Source organism: Malus sylvestris, chromosome 12, assembly GCF_916048215.2.
Source record: "Malus sylvestris chromosome 12, drMalSylv7.2, whole genome shotgun sequence".
Taxonomy (NCBI): Eukaryota; Viridiplantae; Streptophyta; class Magnoliopsida; order Rosales; family Rosaceae; genus Malus; species Malus sylvestris.
The window spans coordinates 23,380,040-23,396,473 of NC_062271.1; the positions used below are offsets into that span (position 1 = coordinate 23,380,040).

The 16,434-nt window shown below is 39.9% G+C and overlaps 2 protein-coding genes across 4 annotated transcripts; one reads left to right on the forward strand and one right to left on the reverse strand.

The window, feature by feature from the left end:
• The first annotated feature begins 4,864 nt into the window (after positions 1 to 4,864).
• LOC126592884 (protein NRT1/ PTR FAMILY 5.5-like) lies at positions 4,865 to 9,519 on the forward strand. Its single transcript, XM_050258676.1, has 3 exons — positions 4,865 to 5,222; positions 5,492 to 5,706; positions 7,703 to 9,519. The coding sequence occupies exons 1-3, from the start codon at positions 5,009 to 5,011 to the stop codon at positions 8,909 to 8,911; spliced, it is 1,638 nt and encodes a 545-aa protein (XP_050114633.1). The 5' UTR covers positions 4,865 to 5,008; the 3' UTR covers positions 8,912 to 9,519.
• Positions 9,520 to 13,252: 3,733 nt separating this feature from the next.
• On the reverse strand, positions 13,253 to 16,194 carry LOC126592886 (protein ENDOPLASMIC RETICULUM-ARRESTED PEN3-like). Of its 3 annotated transcripts, XM_050258681.1 has the most exons (3): positions 14,314 to 16,194; positions 14,141 to 14,194; positions 13,253 to 13,617 (listed from the first exon to the last, which is right to left on the reverse strand). In XM_050258681.1, exon 1 carries the CDS (start codon positions 16,089 to 16,091, stop codon positions 14,655 to 14,657), a length of 1,437 nt encoding a protein of 478 aa, XP_050114638.1. In that variant the 5' UTR covers positions 16,092 to 16,194; the 3' UTR covers positions 13,253 to 13,617; positions 14,141 to 14,194; positions 14,314 to 14,654. The 3 variants fall into 3 exon arrangements, with proteins under 3 accessions (XP_050114638.1, XP_050114636.1, XP_050114635.1); XM_050258679.1 differs by having other exon boundaries at positions 13,253 to 14,194; XM_050258678.1 differs by having other exon boundaries at positions 14,141 to 16,194.
• Between the last annotated feature and the right edge of the window lie 240 nt (positions 16,195 to 16,434).

Genomic DNA, 16,434 nt, shown 5'->3' on the forward strand with positions numbered 1-16,434 from the left:
TCTACTTTGTTCGCAAGGATCAATGGCTTCACCTTCATAACCATGTCTTCCGAATTCTACAGATAAGTTCAATATAATTAGTCGATCTCTATTTCATATTGATTTGATTTATTCGTGATCCTAATGTCTTGTTGTTGTGATTTCAGAATATGTCTTACAAAGAACGTATGGAATATTGGGATACGCGTGACATCAAATAGTGAAGCATGCAGATGATTGTCATACAACTGCAAATGGACTAATGCATGCACGAATAGATCCTATAGAAGCCTAGATAGGCTTGGCTTTTAGTAGTGATGTGATAAGCCTAGGATTTGATGGTGGAGAGAGAAGCCTAGGTAAGCTAGGTCTTTGGTCATGATGGGATAAGCCTAGATAGTTTTTATATTTTGTTTGAAAAGTCAGCTAGCCTATGCCACAGATCAGATTTCATTCTGCGAGGTAGAGTTACAGTCGGACTCTGCAACATTATATGATCGTGCAAGCCAAGTACTTCAGTCCTATAAATATAGATGCAATGGCAACGAGATGAGTCCTCCAATTCAACACACAACTGCCCTGCGTAAATTCTCTCAACAACCTTGAGATTTTTTCTTTTCTTTTTTGCCGACACATCTTCAGTTGGTATAAGCAGCATTGTGAAGGCAACCGGTGATATCTTCAGTTGGCATAAATAACATTGTCGCCGTATAATCAGCCAATCTCACGGCATCTTCAGTCGGCATAGACAACACTGCGTCGAGGGGTGACTGGTTATCTATCCAAGTCTCAGTCGAGAAGGATTTCCAAATCCTTGTTGGTTGAGGTCATCTCATCAGCATTCTCGGCAAAGTGAGGTGTTACAGTTTATTGGGCTCGGCACATAGCACGCCGAGTTATTTTATGATTGGATACTCTCAAGTGGGATTTAGAGTTCGGCACTTTGACGGTCGAACCACGTTTACTGTTAAGACTTATATCCGCTTTGAGTATTTGTACCCTTACACTTTAGTGTCGATTCGGCGTGAGTTTACTCTGACGAATATCATCACAGTGACCGAATCCGACGGCGACGATTTGTGAACTTTGTAAGAATAGTAGCCTTGTCTTCATGTTTGAAAACCCAGGAGGCCGAGACGTGTTCCTTCTTTGGCCGCAATCGCAAGACGTAGAAGTCAACCGCGTACCCAACGCAACATCATTATATTTTACTCCTCGGCCGAGCTCGGCCGACGAGTTGACATGCCCCGCATTCAACCAAAGGACATAGTTATCTCATAAATTACTTGGTTTGCGCGACACGTAGACTTGGTAGTTTTTAAGGTCAACAATGCCATAAATAATATTTTCAAATAGGATAATGTTAGAAATACCAAATTTTAAACCAAAATAAACACGTTAATCGACACTTAATTATTAATTCGATCATCTACAATCACATCATTTATTTACAAATTTAATTTAAAATTTATTTTCTCCCTAACATTACCATCTCAAATAATTCCACTTATTGTATCGTTTTCACATACTTATCATTTTACCAGCCAAAGACCACGTGAATGTGAATGTAGTCCTAATCTCATAAAAATAGCTGCTAACGTGAATGTAATAATTATGTCTTGCTTTTTCAAAACTAGAAAGTCTATAGGCCAAACCCCATCTCCATAGGTTTGTCTGCCACTTTGTGACCATATCACATGGTCGTCTCAATTTTTTGGCTAAATTTTTTTCTTGATCACTGTAATGAGACATTACTTTTAAATCGATCTATGTGATGAAAAAAGTGTTAATTTTAACCCTGTGATGAAGTTCGTTATCAATCGTAATCCAAATTAAAATTTCTGTCAAAATCTCATCCATATGCAGGGATAAAAAAGTCATTCCATTCTTATTTCTTTTCTTTTTGGTAATTCCATTTTTTTTTATAATCAACAAAAATAGAAGGAAAAAAAAAATCCTCCCCAATCCCTACCTTTGTCAGCCATAGCAACCACCAACCACCTTCCCCCGCTCTCTCTCACAAAACCTTAGCCATCCCGTCCACCACTGTTCTTCTTAAAATGAAACTAAATTTAATATTTGCATAATAACTTATATACTAACCTAAATGCGGCAAGGTACTTTGTGATTTTTTAAATCTTGAATTTGGACGATTGGCTCTCTTAAAATGAGAAAGTCTGATAATATGAACTTTGTAATTTTATTTTTTATTTATTCTTTTATTGTAGTTCTAAAAGTTTTAAAAATAAAAATAAAAATAATGTTTATTGGTGCTTTATGCTTGGTTGATGGAATCAATAAAAATGAAAATAACAATTTTGCCCCTATAAATGACAGAAGAATGAGGAAAAATCCAATTTGGATTATGATTGATAACGAATTTCACCATAGGATTACAATTAAATGCTTTTTCACCACAGATGTCTATTTAAAAGTAAGGTATCACCACAAGGATCACGAAAAAAATTTGGCCCAAATTTTTTTTCCGACTGAGGATCTTCTCTCTGGATTCTCTTTGTGAGGATTTTGAGAAGTTTCAAATCATGTTCGTTCATTGTACATTATACAGTCAGTTTTTATCATGTACTATATATGTTTAATTTTAAATAAAAATATTTAAGATAATTTCTAATTGCACAATGTACGATAAACGGATATAATTTAAAGATTCTCAAGATCATCACCCAAAAAATCCGAAGAGAATCTTCATTCATTTTTATCAAATCCTCCAAACTGTTCACGTGGACTTCAAATTGAACCTGGATCCACTCCGGACCCAAAAAATATGAGCCCAATGATCAAATGATTTGGGCCGTTGAAATTTGATCCAACGGTTACAATTATTATTACTTTTAGAGGAGCTCCTGTTTGTAGCCGTTGTATCAAATTTCAACGGCCTAAATTATTTGATCCTTAAGCTAAGATTTTTTTAGTCCGGAGGAGATCCAGGTCCTTCAAATTATGATAATCCAAAAACCTACCAGCACTTTGTCCTGCTGCCACCTAAGTCACCAATAGAAACTAATCGTTATCCCATCCCCAAGCTGATCCTCATCCCATCGTTTCTAAGAATAAGGATTCTCTCTGAATTCTCTTTGTGAGAATCTCGAAAATCTTTAAATCGTGTTCGTTCATCATATATCGTGTGATCAGTCTTTGTCAGGTACGGTTCATGTTTAATTTTAAATAAAAATATTTAAAATGATTTCTGACCGCACGATGTACGATAAAAAAATACGATTTGAGGATCTCAGGATCCTCACAAAGAGAATCCGGAAATGATCCTCACTCCTTTTTCTAATTGCCATCCTAATTCTACTTGTGTTAACGTAATTCGAAACGGAGTCCCACATAACTTGTCTGTCTCACAGCCAAAAATTCTACAAATAATGACAATTATCTTCAATCGAACGTGTAATACCGGGGTTCTTCTTTCATTCAACGACATAAATCAAACGGGCCGATAGTACAAGTTCAAATAGATACCGCAAAGAAAGTTAGGGTTTCATCAGAAAACTAATTGATAATATAGAAAGTAGTCCAATCTATCCTTGCAAGATTTTTTCTTTCACCGAGAGACTTTTTTACCTTCACATCTTCACAAAACAAGCTGTTCATACTTGATATTCTTTCAAACTAACTTGCTTTCAATGTAATTGGGTTGAGGGTGAAGACTAGGTATATGAGATATCCGACGTATTAATCCATAAAACCTAGCAAAGAAACGAAATTTTAGACAATGCGCAAAGCTACCAGAATGCTGAGACATGCAAAACATTATGCCCGGAGAGGCAAAACACAGTCGAAATTATGCCGATACATGTAACAGATTGATATTTACGAACCTTTTTTTGGACAATTTACTATTTAATTATGAATTTCTACTAGAGAGAGGAAGAAAGAATTATTTAGGTTTTTTAACTAAAATAATCCATGAAATTTGCATAACTTTTCAAATTGGTCCATGAAATTTGAAATAGATAGAATTGGTTCCTGAGCTTATCCACAATCAATCATTTTGGTCATTCTGTGAAAAAATCTCCATAAAATAAGAATAAAATGACAAAAAAACCTTCAATTTTGGTCAAATCATTTAGGCTTATTGTTTTTAAATTGAGGGTAATTTTGTTATTTTGATCATTATTTAACATAATTTTTCACACAAAGACTAAAATGATTGATGGTAGACAATCTCAATGATTACTTCTATTGATTTCAAATCTCCCGGAGCAAAGTGAGGAGTTATAAAAATTTCAGGGACTATTTTGACTAAAAAACCAATTATTTATTAATGCCCTCCGTTTATGTAGCTAGTCAAGGAGAGATTTTTCAATATGACCGAAACACGGATGGTACACCACGTGTCACTATACAAATGGTGAAATATGTATATTAAAAAGTTAATAACTTAAAAAATATAAATTTCCACTATTTATAAAAAAAATATGTAATGTATTGTTCCGATTACAATGAAAAATATGTGAAATAGAGAGAGAGACGGAAACAGCCGACACGAAAGTGAGAAGAAAGGATTTATTGCTTAATTGTTGTGTACGAACCAGGATCCTAACCGGATCCATTCCCCAGGGATCTTGGAGATTCCGCAATTGTGTTCATTCAACGTATATGGTGCGGTCAGTTTTTGTTAGACACTATTTATATTTGAATTCTAAATTTTAAATTTTAAATGATTTCTGATCGCATAATATACAATAAACGGACACGATTGCAGGATTCCTAGGAAAGGATCGGGCGAGGATCCTGGTTCGTTGTGTACCGGCTACCTTTTTTATTCTTTTTCTTTCTTTTGACTCTGTACAGTATTAGTGTATAGTCAATGGAATTCCTATATCATATTAGATGTTTTGGACTATATATACAAGAGTTTTCTTCAACCAGAAAAGGAAGATTGAAGGAAGTTTTTGTTGCATAGTTCGGAGTCTGGATTGATCTCTGTGCTCCGTTTTCCATTTCTCTTTTCTTTACTGTACGGGCTTCCCTCAGCCCGCTCCCTCCTCCCTCGTCAGAAATGGAAACCGGGCCACTACCCTCCCGCTCTCGCTCGTTAGAAATGGAAAACGAGCCACTCCACTCCTCCTCGTCAGACACTAAAACAGAGCCATTCCCCTTGGAAATCGTGCCACCACCCTCCGAGCTACTTCCCTCCCCCTCGTCAGAAATGGGGACCGAGCCACTCCCCTCCCCCTCGTCAGGAAGGAAACCATCTAGGTTGACGTGCTGTGGTAAGCAGACCTATATATCCTTTCGAGTACTCACTACTTGTAGGGAAATGATTAGGGGACACTTTCGTTTCCCCTTCTGCACACTTCCGTTTATTTATGTTCTTTAATTCTCTTTTTATTTATTTAATTTAAAAGCAAGAAGTAAACATAGAATTGCAATGAAAGAAAACAGTGCAAAAATTAAAACCCTTTCTTACAAATTATTAGCCTTAAAAAAATCTTTTCATACTTTTTCTTCCTAATATTCCTGATTCGCTTTTGAATTGCAGCTGCGTTTTGGCCCGTTACACTTACTAAATATACCATGTCGATAATGACGACGTACTTAACTGGTGTATGGAATCTCACTATCACACACGCCGCTGCATTAATCAACTTGTATTCGGGCATTGAGAACATAATGCCAGCAATCACGACACGTATAGCAGATTGTTTTAGGGGTAGCTATTTCATGTTATGGCTCTCCAGATTTGCCTTCATCTGTGTAAGTATTTTCCGATTAAAAAAAATCATGTTTGATTGTTACTTGTGTAGATATATGTGAACACTGTTCTAAAAATTGGCTCTGGTCGGTGGAGTGCCACCTAAATTTAGTCGAAATTGTCAAGGAAAGTCGGAAAGCTTATTAGGCGGCTGCTGGGTGGATTTAGGCGGAATTAAGCAGGGCTAGGCGGGGATAAGTCGCTTTGTGGAGAACAGAATCTGGAAAACTTTTGTTGCTGAGCGCTGGAAACTGCGAAGAAGATGAAGCTTTGTTTATACCTGCACGTCGTCGTTTTGTTTTGATGTTTTTTATCTTTTCAATAGGGGTGGATGCAGGTTGGATTGGGTTGATTACTGAAACCAAACCGACCTAGTCGGTTGAGTTAAAATTGAAAACCGAAACCGATAAAACCGGATGTAAACCGATCATGTCGGTTAACCGACGATGGAGGGTTGGTTTAGGTCAGTTCTCGGTTTGTGGATGGCGCTGGAGTGGGAGATAGAGAGGTGTCATCTGGAGAGATTCACGATGGTGATGGAGAAAGGAAGAATGGAGGACGCGGTGGCTGGGGGGCTGCTGTGCTAGGTTTGAAAACTAAGTCTGAAAGTGAGAGAAAAGAGAGATTGTTCGAAAGCAAACTCATTTAATAAAAATGGAGGAGAAACCAGGAAGAGGATCCTCTCCGGAGGATCTAGGAGCCATTCATCGGTCAGAGTTTTTGTTAGGTATTATTTGTATTTAATTTTAAATAAAAAAGTCAAATAATTTCTGACTGAACAATGCACAATAAATGGTTAAAATGTGAATATTTGTAAAATCACCACAATTTGAATCCAGTTGGGATCCAAATTCGAAAAACCACTCAAACCCTCTAGAACTCACGGGTTGTTTTGTTCATTGGATTCCTTTTTTTATTATTAATTGAACACACCCATTTATTGTGAAGTAGTTGAAAATGAACTTCTCATGGTCTGCGAAACTTGTTATTTGGCCTCCATGAACACTCCCATTACCAAACTCCTCGATTCTTCATGACTTCAAGATGCTAACAGAGGATGAACATACTTGTCATCTCTTCTTTCTGCTCTTTCTTTGCCCTTGATCTTTTGGCGATTGGTTAGAACTTAGAGGGCACTTTGGCCTTGTTTGTATCTTTATCTTCTGGATTTGAGAAAAATTTTCTTCTCATCTTCAATGTCTTTGATCTCCTTTTGATTTGGCAAATTCTTTGGATTTTCTGGAGTGCCCCATTTTTCAAGAAATTTGCTTTTTTTTTTGTTTGTTTGTTTTTGATGTGCTAACAAGAATGTCACTTTGTGCTCTCTCCTTGCAGTCTTTTTTAAGTGTGGCATAGGATGATGAATCCTCATGTGCTCCTCACTGTTAACTTTTGTATTAAAAAAAATATAATAACTTTGACTGTATATAGCTAGTAAAAGAACATTAACCATAGTTATTTGGAACCATGGTTTAAAATATTCATAATATCCCGATATTTTCATCTAAATTTCCGTGTTTTTGGACTACCGATATTTTTTTGGATTATCGATATTTCCGATATCATCGATATTTTAAACCTTGCTAAGTCACTCATGTATCTTACCATGCAATGTATAAAGTGTAAAATATTATACTAATTCATTATATATAAATGATTTTGGTGTGTTTAAACTTCTTTAATTAATTACTACATATTTTCTACACTCACAATGTTTGCCAGCTAGTTATATAATCAACTTAAATCAATTATATGTATCATGCAATGCATTTCCTTCCAATTTTTTATGATAAACTAATAGATAATTGACTAAATAAACATCCTACAAAGTTTCAATAAAAAATTCCAAGTTTTTCTTACAATTTCCATGGTTTTTATTCAATTTTTATCGATATCGATAATATTCTGATATTTCCATCGAAATTTCCATGTTTTTAGACTACCGATATTTTCGATATCATCGATATTTAATACCTTGTTTGGAACTAACAAATGCAGGGGTTTGGTCTTTTGACAATGTCAACACCACCTGTCCTTGCTGTAGTAACAGGCCGTTGCAGCTCATTTGTGCCCCAGTGCATTGGCTTAGTCCATAAAAATCTCTTTTACACAGCATTGCTTCTATTAGCTATTGGAGTGTCGACTCACTCGTCCTCCTTGCCTCGGTTCAAAGAGGACCAGTTCCAGTTCACAACAAAAAAGCATTACAAGTCATGTTCATGGCAGCAGTTCTCGTATGTGACACTAGCCTTCGTCGTCCCTGCTGTTACCGTTTATGCAGTTGGTTATTCGAAGTCTTGGTTGATTAAGTTTGGGACAGGAGCATTAACTACCGTGGTATCTACACTTATTTTCTCAATCGGTTTATATTCATATAAACCCCCTAGTGGACGTTGGAGCTATCTTACTGGAATTTTTACTGGCCGCGATATTGATACAGTCATGGTTCCCATCTGCATGATCTATGTCCTATTAGGTGTTGTTTCTTCCCTTGGACCTACGTTCTTCATGGAACAAGCAACCGACATGAATCATTACATTGGGAGGCTCAAAGTTCCTGACCTTATCCTTCCAGCGTTAAAACATTTGGTGAAATCGATTTTGAAGACACTACTCAAAAAAGGTTCTCCATGGACAGCTCGTTTTACCCTCCCTGGGATTCTAGTGTCATCCATGATTTCAATTCTATGTTGTATCACAGCCGCAAAAGTGGAAACCCGAAGGTTAGACACGGTGAAGAGCCACGGTTTCATTGACAAGCCTGAGGAAACAATTCCTATGAGCATGTTCTGGCTGGTTCCACAGTTTCTTCTTCTCGGATTGGCTGAACAGATTGGCAGCGAAAGCATTGTAAATCTATTTTATTTTCCGCTGCATGGTGAATATTTGTTCTCCGAAGAGAGACAATCCAGGCTTAAATACATGGAAACCTTGGCTAATGCTCTCAAAGGAGTCGGATATATAGGCGGGATGTTGTCAGTTTATGCAGTGGGTAAGGTGAAACCCAGTTGGTTCCAATACACGCTTAACCGGAGTCAGTTGGATAATTACTACTGGACCTTGGCTGCATTTTCTGCAGCTAATCTGGTATCGTCCTTTTTAGTCTTTCTTTTAATTCATCTGTGGCGGCTTTTTTGTGCCCCACACAAAAGAATTCCACCGCTGTCGGAGATGCCGGAGAATAGTAAAAAAAATTATTTTCTCTGATCGCCGTTGTGGCATGCTGAAGCCTGAAATGTGACATACTTATAAACCCACTTCTACCATTAGAATGAATGTTGTTGTTCTTAGTTTAATATAAAAGCCTCAAACTACTTGTTGTAAAGAAGATCAAGTGTTGTTAGCATTGTAGCAAGTGAAATTGTCTGATAAATAAAATATTCCTCTTCAATCCCCTTCGTCCCGGATTCAAACTCTCTATTTCTTTATATCACCAATTTAAATTGTCCTTAATTTTCATCAGTTGCAGGTAAACAGATTGGATTGGCTTTTATAAAGAATCGATCATGGAAAGATTTATAAAGCGACAGGTGTATGACACCATCACTAAGAATTGATCATGGTCTGCGAAACTTGTTTGGTCTCCATGAACACTCCCATTGCCAAGCTCTTTGATGATCTTCTTGACTTCAAGATGCTACCAGAGGATGAACATGTCATCTCTTCTTCATACTCTTTCTTCTCCCTGGATCTTTTAGCGATCGGTTAGAACTTAGAGGGCACTTTGGCTTTATCTTGTAACTCTTTCTTCTTGACTTGAGGAAGATTTTGTTCTCCTCTTCAATGTCTTTGATCTTCTCTTTTGGATTTGACAAATTCTTTGGATTTTCTGGACTGGCCCTATTTTTCAAGAAGTTTGCTATTTATTTTCTTTTTGATGTGCTAACAAGAATGTTACTTTGCTCTGGTTGCAGTCTTTTTTAAGGTGCTGCATAGGATGAATCCTCATGTAGATAGTAGAAGAATATTAACCATAATTATTTGGAACTAACAAATGCAAGAAAGTTAAAAAAAATTGACATATGGGAGAAACGAATTTGGAAGCACACGCGTGGCACCCTTTTCGGTCAAGTAAATTAAATAAAAAATTTTGTATAGTCACAAAACTCAGTATTATATAGAGATTTATTGCCTTTCAACTTTAAATATTAAGGGAAGTTCCTTTTTTTTTTTGGGTCAAACAAATATTGAAGGAAGTTTATGCATATTCAAAGAAAAACAAAGCGTCTGCATGTGAATTATTGTCAATCAACAGTTTCTAAAACGACGTACCAAAAAAATAGGAGCTTTAAAGAGGATCATGTGGAGCAAAAAATAATCAAGAAAAATATGAAGGTAATACGTGAATTTTTTAGTCAAAAAGACAAGATTACCCTCGAGGCACATCGGGATTTCTACACACAAGCAGTGACAATCATCCCTCAATTAAGTCAAAAGTATCCAAAATAAGTATTTATTCAAAACATATTTAATTCATCCTTATCAAATTTTCTCCACAAGGTAACCCCAAAATCATTTATTTCTAATTATATTAATTAGCTAATTAATTGATTTATTACCTAATTAATTTATTAATTAGCTAACAAATCATGTACCTCACCCAAAAAACCATCCAAGTGGCCGGTCCTCCTCCTCCCAAAGGGGCCGGCCACACCCCTATATAAACACCCTCATTTTCTCCAAAACCTAAATTCCAACTCTTTTGCAAAATTCTCTAAATTCTCCAAACACTGTTCCCTCAAAATTCTAACTTTGGCATTGGAGGTTCTTCGGCCAAAGCCCCCCCATTCATCGTGGGTGCGTGAGGCTCCTGGCCTTGACCTAAGGTGTTAATTGTTTTGTAGGTGCAATTTTGTCTAAGAAAAAGAAGGCGGAAATTTACATCCACAAATTGGTGCTCTCGTTGAGAGTTGAGTCACACACTCGTAGAAGACTTTCGTATCTAAGGTTTTTTGTTTTCTTATTCATTTGTAGATTTTTCGTACGTTCTTATTCTTAGAATTTTTATTTCTAAAAATTCGTTGGTAAAATGTAAAAGAAAAGTACAATGGCAAAGGATTAAGAAACCTCGGCGAACGAAACTTCCTATGTTTAAAGATTCAGATCGAATGATGGAGGACGAGACGTAGCCCCACCACGACGATCCACAAGGCTCAACATGATGGCAAAAGGAGCAACTTTGCCACCAAGGAGCCACGGGGACTATCGTGATAGTGGGGAATGGGCCAGCTCCATGGTAGCGAGCCAGGCCCATGCCACTTTGCAGCAGCAAGCCTAAGCGCTAAAAGCAGCCCAAGCCGCAACCCTAGCAATGCAGGCCCAAGCCTCATCCACTTGGCCCACGACCCAATCTGCAAGGCAACCGAGCTAGGCCCAGCGCGAGCTAGCTCGAGCCACTACCTCAGCAGCACAAGCCCAAGCAGCTGCGGTAGGAGAAGCAGCCTAGCGCTCGCGGGTCCAGCGCCCACGCGCACCATACGCAGGGCAATCCACGCCAACTGCCCGTCCCACTCCAGCAGTCCAATCCGAGGCCCAACCCACTCTCGTGGCCCACCAAGCAATCCCAATTGGTCCAAGATCGATTCAACTATCCCGGCTTCAGATTTCTGGATCGACGATTAAACCGAGGTATTTTCACCCAATTTCTCCGTAAATTTAACATCCCAACTCATATCTCGCGGCCGGAGTCCATTACACTTCCACTACTCAAGGAGATGTATTCCGTCTAAGCTCTTCCAACCCGAATGGCTAACAACAATTATCTCGACAAGTAATAGAGTTGACAAGCGCCCTCACACAACAGATAACCTTGATGAATCAACTCTTGCAGCGCACCGAGATGCAAGAGGTTTTCATGTCGCACAGTAGACAACCTTGATGAATCATCTCTTCTTCATACCCTTTCGTTGCCCTTGTTCTTTTAGTGATCGGTTAGAACTTGGAGGGCACTTTGGCCTTATCTTGTATCTTTTTCTTCTTGACATGAGAAAGATTTTCTTCTCCTCTTCAATGTCTTTGATCTTCCCTTTTGGATTTGACAAATTCTTTGGATTTTCTGGACTGGCCCTATTTTTCAAGAAGTTTGCCATTTTTTTCTTTTTGATGTGCTAACAAGAGTGTTACTTTGCTCTCGTTGCAGTCTTTTTTAAGGTGTTGCATAGGATGAATCTTCATGGAGCTAGTAGAAGAATATTAACCATAATTATTTGGAACTAACAAATGCAGGGGTTTGGTCTTTTGACAATGTCAACACCACCAGTCCTTGCTGTATTAACTGGGAGTTGCAGCTCATTTGTGCCCCAGTGCATTGGCCCAGTCCATAAAATTCTCTTTTACACAGCATTGCTTCTATTAGCTATTGGAGAGTCGACTCACTTGTCCTCCTGGCCTCAGTTCGGCGAGGACCAGTTCAAAACAGAAGAGGTTTTCACGTCCAAGACAGAAAAGGTTTACAAACGTTCATGTCAGCTTTTCTCATTGGCGACACTACTGTTGGTCGTCCCTGTTTGTGCTGTTATAGCAGTTGGTTTATTGAAGTCTTGGTTGATTAAGTTTGGGATAGGAGCAATATCTACAGTGGTATCTACACTTATCTTCTCAAGTGGTTTATATTCATATAAACGCCCCAGTGGAGAGTCTAGCCATCTTAATGGAGTTTTTACTATCATACTGGGCAGCGGTATTCCAGCAGTTATGTTTTTCATAGTCTCATGTATGGCCGTTGTCCCATCAGGTGTTATTGCTTCCATTGGAAATACTTTCTTCATGGAACAAGCAACCGACATGAACCATTACATTGGGAGGCCCAGAGTTCCTACTATTATCCTTCCTGCGTAACAACTGTTGGTGAAATTATTTGTAAAGCTACGAAAACAAGATTCTAAAGTTATCTTTGCCTTCCCTGGGATTATAGTATCACAGCTGCAAAGGTGGAGACCCGAAGGTTAGACGTGGTGAAGAGCCACGGTTTCATTGACAAACCTGAGGAAACAATTCCCATGACCATGTTCTGGCTGCTTCCACAGTTTCTTCTTCTCGGTTTGGCTCAAGAGATTGGCAAACAAAGCATTGCGAATCTATGTTATGCTCCGCTGTGGTGGTTTTTTAGGAGCCGATCATTCTGCAAATACATGCAAACCGTGGCTGACGCTGTCAGTGGAGTCGGATATATAGGCGGGATGTCTGCAGCTAATCTGGTATCCTTCTTTTTAGTCCTTCTTTGGATTCTTCTGCAGCGGCGTTTTTGATTTTCCTGAAATTTGACATGCTTGTAAGTCCCACTTCTCTTCTTAGAATGAATTTCCTTGTTCTTAGTATACCATAAAAGCCTCAAACTAGTTGTTGCAAATGCGAGGAAGATCAAGTGTTGTTAGCTTTGTACCAAGTGGAATTCTCGTGCTAAATGAGACATTTCTCTTTTAGTCCCCTGCGTCTCGGATTCAAACTCTCTATTTCTTGACAACGGCCCATAACATTTTTCGGGACTAGGATTGAACTAAGCAAATTTCCCAACTAAGCCAGTGTCATATTTTACAAATTTGGATTGGCTTTTATAATAATTTTGATCGTTGCTAAGCAAGCTTTTTTAATTTCCATTTTCCGAAACATATAGTTTACCTCAGCGAGGCACACACGGTCTCTCACAAGTCACAAAACGCCCTACCTAAAGCTTCATCATTCCTGTTCCTAACGTAGCGCAAAACATGTACTTGCTCATAGAGGGATGCAGCTAATTGTTGAAAATACTGGCATCGCTGACATCACCACTTCCGTCGATGGCACCACCGGAAAGGTACTCTGAACAGCTAGAAGCCTAGAACACACGCATGGGGATGGTCTCGAGCATCTTTTCAATAAAATCCTGTTTCCTAACCGCATCTAGCCTCCGAGTATCCACCTGTGAAGCAACAACTCTACATTGTACAGAAAGTACTCTGGTAAATAAATTTGACAATGACCCGCAAAACAAATTAACAAAACGAATCTAGGAGCCTTATCTGTGAGGATGAAGTTTTATACGTTTATTATGTGGGATAACAAACTTGTGCCGTGTCTAATATCAACTACGTGCCAAACAGATCCAGGTTATATAAACCGTACAATGGAGACTAATCAGTGACAAGTTATTTCTAGGATTGTACTCTGGGACATGAACTTACCCGATGAGACTGGAAAGCAACATCAATGATTACCATAATATTATCGAGAAGCAAATAGAAAATAGCATGCCTAAGGGCATGGAATATAAGAGGGATTTAAGTTTCAACCGCTGCTCACAAAATTATAAGAGGCATTTAAGTTCCAACACCGGAATGCGATGATAAAAGTAACAATCAACCATTAGAAAATATTCCACGGAGAATTCAGAAACAAATCACCTAAAATATGGGTTCAACTAAGAAGCAGATAACATTGTCCGAAAATGTGCTTACTTACCATCATCGCAAATTGGTTAGGGATGTACATGTCTGCAACAAGTGCTCCTCGCATCTGCAGAATTAAACTCCAAGCAATGAAATGAATGCAATGACGATAACTAATAAGCAAGCGGAAACAGAGCAAATTTCATGATTTAGAGTGGCATGGTGGAAAAATCTGAAAGTGGTTACAATGGAAACTGAAGCCATCCGAGATTAAGCTATCTGAAAGCCTCCAATCTTCCAAAGAGCTATAGCTACATAGAGAAGCAAACTGCTCATGGTTGACATTCCTTCATACTCACTTCCCTTGTCATGGAATCTCATTAGGAAAAGGTTTGAGTTTGCATTGTTAGAATTGGCCATTTGGCTTATCGGTGAAGACCAGGTGAATGAGATATCCGAAATATTCTTAAAACGAAGCAAAGAAACGAAATTTGTGACAATGTGCAAAGATACCAACATGCCGAGAAACGCAAAACATAGTAGCAACGAAGTGTTATCACACAGATTACAAAGCCTCTCCTTTGGAGTCACAAAACCGAAATTGCACCCGAAGATTGAGAGCTTTCCCACACCTCAATGCCCTCAACATCTTCCCTAATAACAAACAGCCTATCGCCGCCACCTTCGATTTTCTTTATAATCCCTCTCTCAGAATCCTCAACTTTATCAACAAAATTCCTCCTATACCACCCCTCACAAACCCCATTTTCTATTTCCACCCTGCGTTCTGCCTCTGCCACCTTCGACCAAACCTCCAACCCACCTTCCCTCCCCACAAACACTTGCTTTCTGTAACACCTCACCACACTATTGTTATTTCCACCCGTCCCATCTCCGCCGGTGTACCTCAAGCTTGGGTTCTTGTCTTGTAAATATACCCACGGATCATCCCCTAATTTACGCAAGTCTGCCACTGCCAAGTCACCGGACTTTGAACACAACTTGAACAGGGTCGACTCCTCAACGTCGGCATCCACGTCGGCGAACGAATCCCCGAACCGACTGCTCCGGCCCGAACCCGGTTCGTTCGCCTCCCAAACCACCTCATTCGACCTCGGGTCCCACAATCGGATGTAACCCGAGTAACCAAAGGCGCCGCACGTGACGGAGCTCCCGACGATCAGTCCCGTCTCCGGAAGCCACCTCAGCTTTCCCACGGCCAGGTTCTTTGCGGAGCTCCCCGGTTGCCGGCTCAGCTCTGATACGATTTTGAGAGTCGATTTGTCGATCAAGAAGATGCAATTCTCTCTGTGGGAGCAATCGAACGACGCGAAGACCGAGCTTGGCGAGTCGGCAATGGCGGTGACTCGCGCCTTGAAGATTCTGGGATCTTCCGGGTCGGTCCAGTGGATCGACCCGAGGTTTCGCACGCCTGAGAAATCGTAGAAGTGAAGTCCTGCGCTGGATTCGGATCCTATAGCGGCAATATCAGGATACACACGGCAAATCGAGGTTATGTCCTCCAAATGCGTACGTAGGGTTCCGGCGTAGCTGAGTTTCCAATCGTAGCTGGATATCTGGCCGCCATGGGCGATCCAGACGGAGCCGTCGTCGCCTGCGGTAATCGCCGAAGGACAGCCATCGTAGGCGGGTTGGACGGTGGTGACAATTGATGCGTCGATTCCAGAAAGAGGAGGAGGCGACATCGCCGACTTAAGCTGCGACTCGATGCCGTAGTAGAGGGCTTCATCGGCGAGCTCCTGCTTGGAGAATAGGCGAGCCGCGGAAGGGAGGCCTTTCGATCGGAGAAGAGAGAGGATGACGGAGAAGATCTCCGGGTCCCGGTCAATGAAAACCGGGTTCGGGTCGTCGGTGGAGCGGTTTGATAGGGCGGCTAAGAGAGAGTCGGGTCCGCCGGCCTGGATCGTTTCTAACGTCGTTTCGAAGTACTTGCCGCCGACGTTGAGCTTGATGCGGTCGTCGGGATGAGGCCTAGGGGCAGTGTGGGAATTTCCTTTCTCCATTACGAGGCCGCGTGAGGTTGAAGATGTTTCACGGTCTTCAACTTCACGGGGACTTTCTGGAAATCTGAGAGGCGGGCGTTCGGGAAAACGACGGAGAATTTTACGTTGCCTTGACACTAATACCCTTGTTATTGTGTGGAATTACTCAACTTTTGGTGGGTGTGATCGCCTAAAAAAATCCAACGAAAGCCCTTTTTGGTCATTCTGAAATGGAGAAAACTAACCTTTTTTTGTCTCTGCTTGGATGCCCAGACCACGAATTATGATTGGGCTACATTGTGGATCTGAATGTTTTTGGTACAAGCCCATATTAGAGCCCACCTTCTGAGCCACACATCATTAC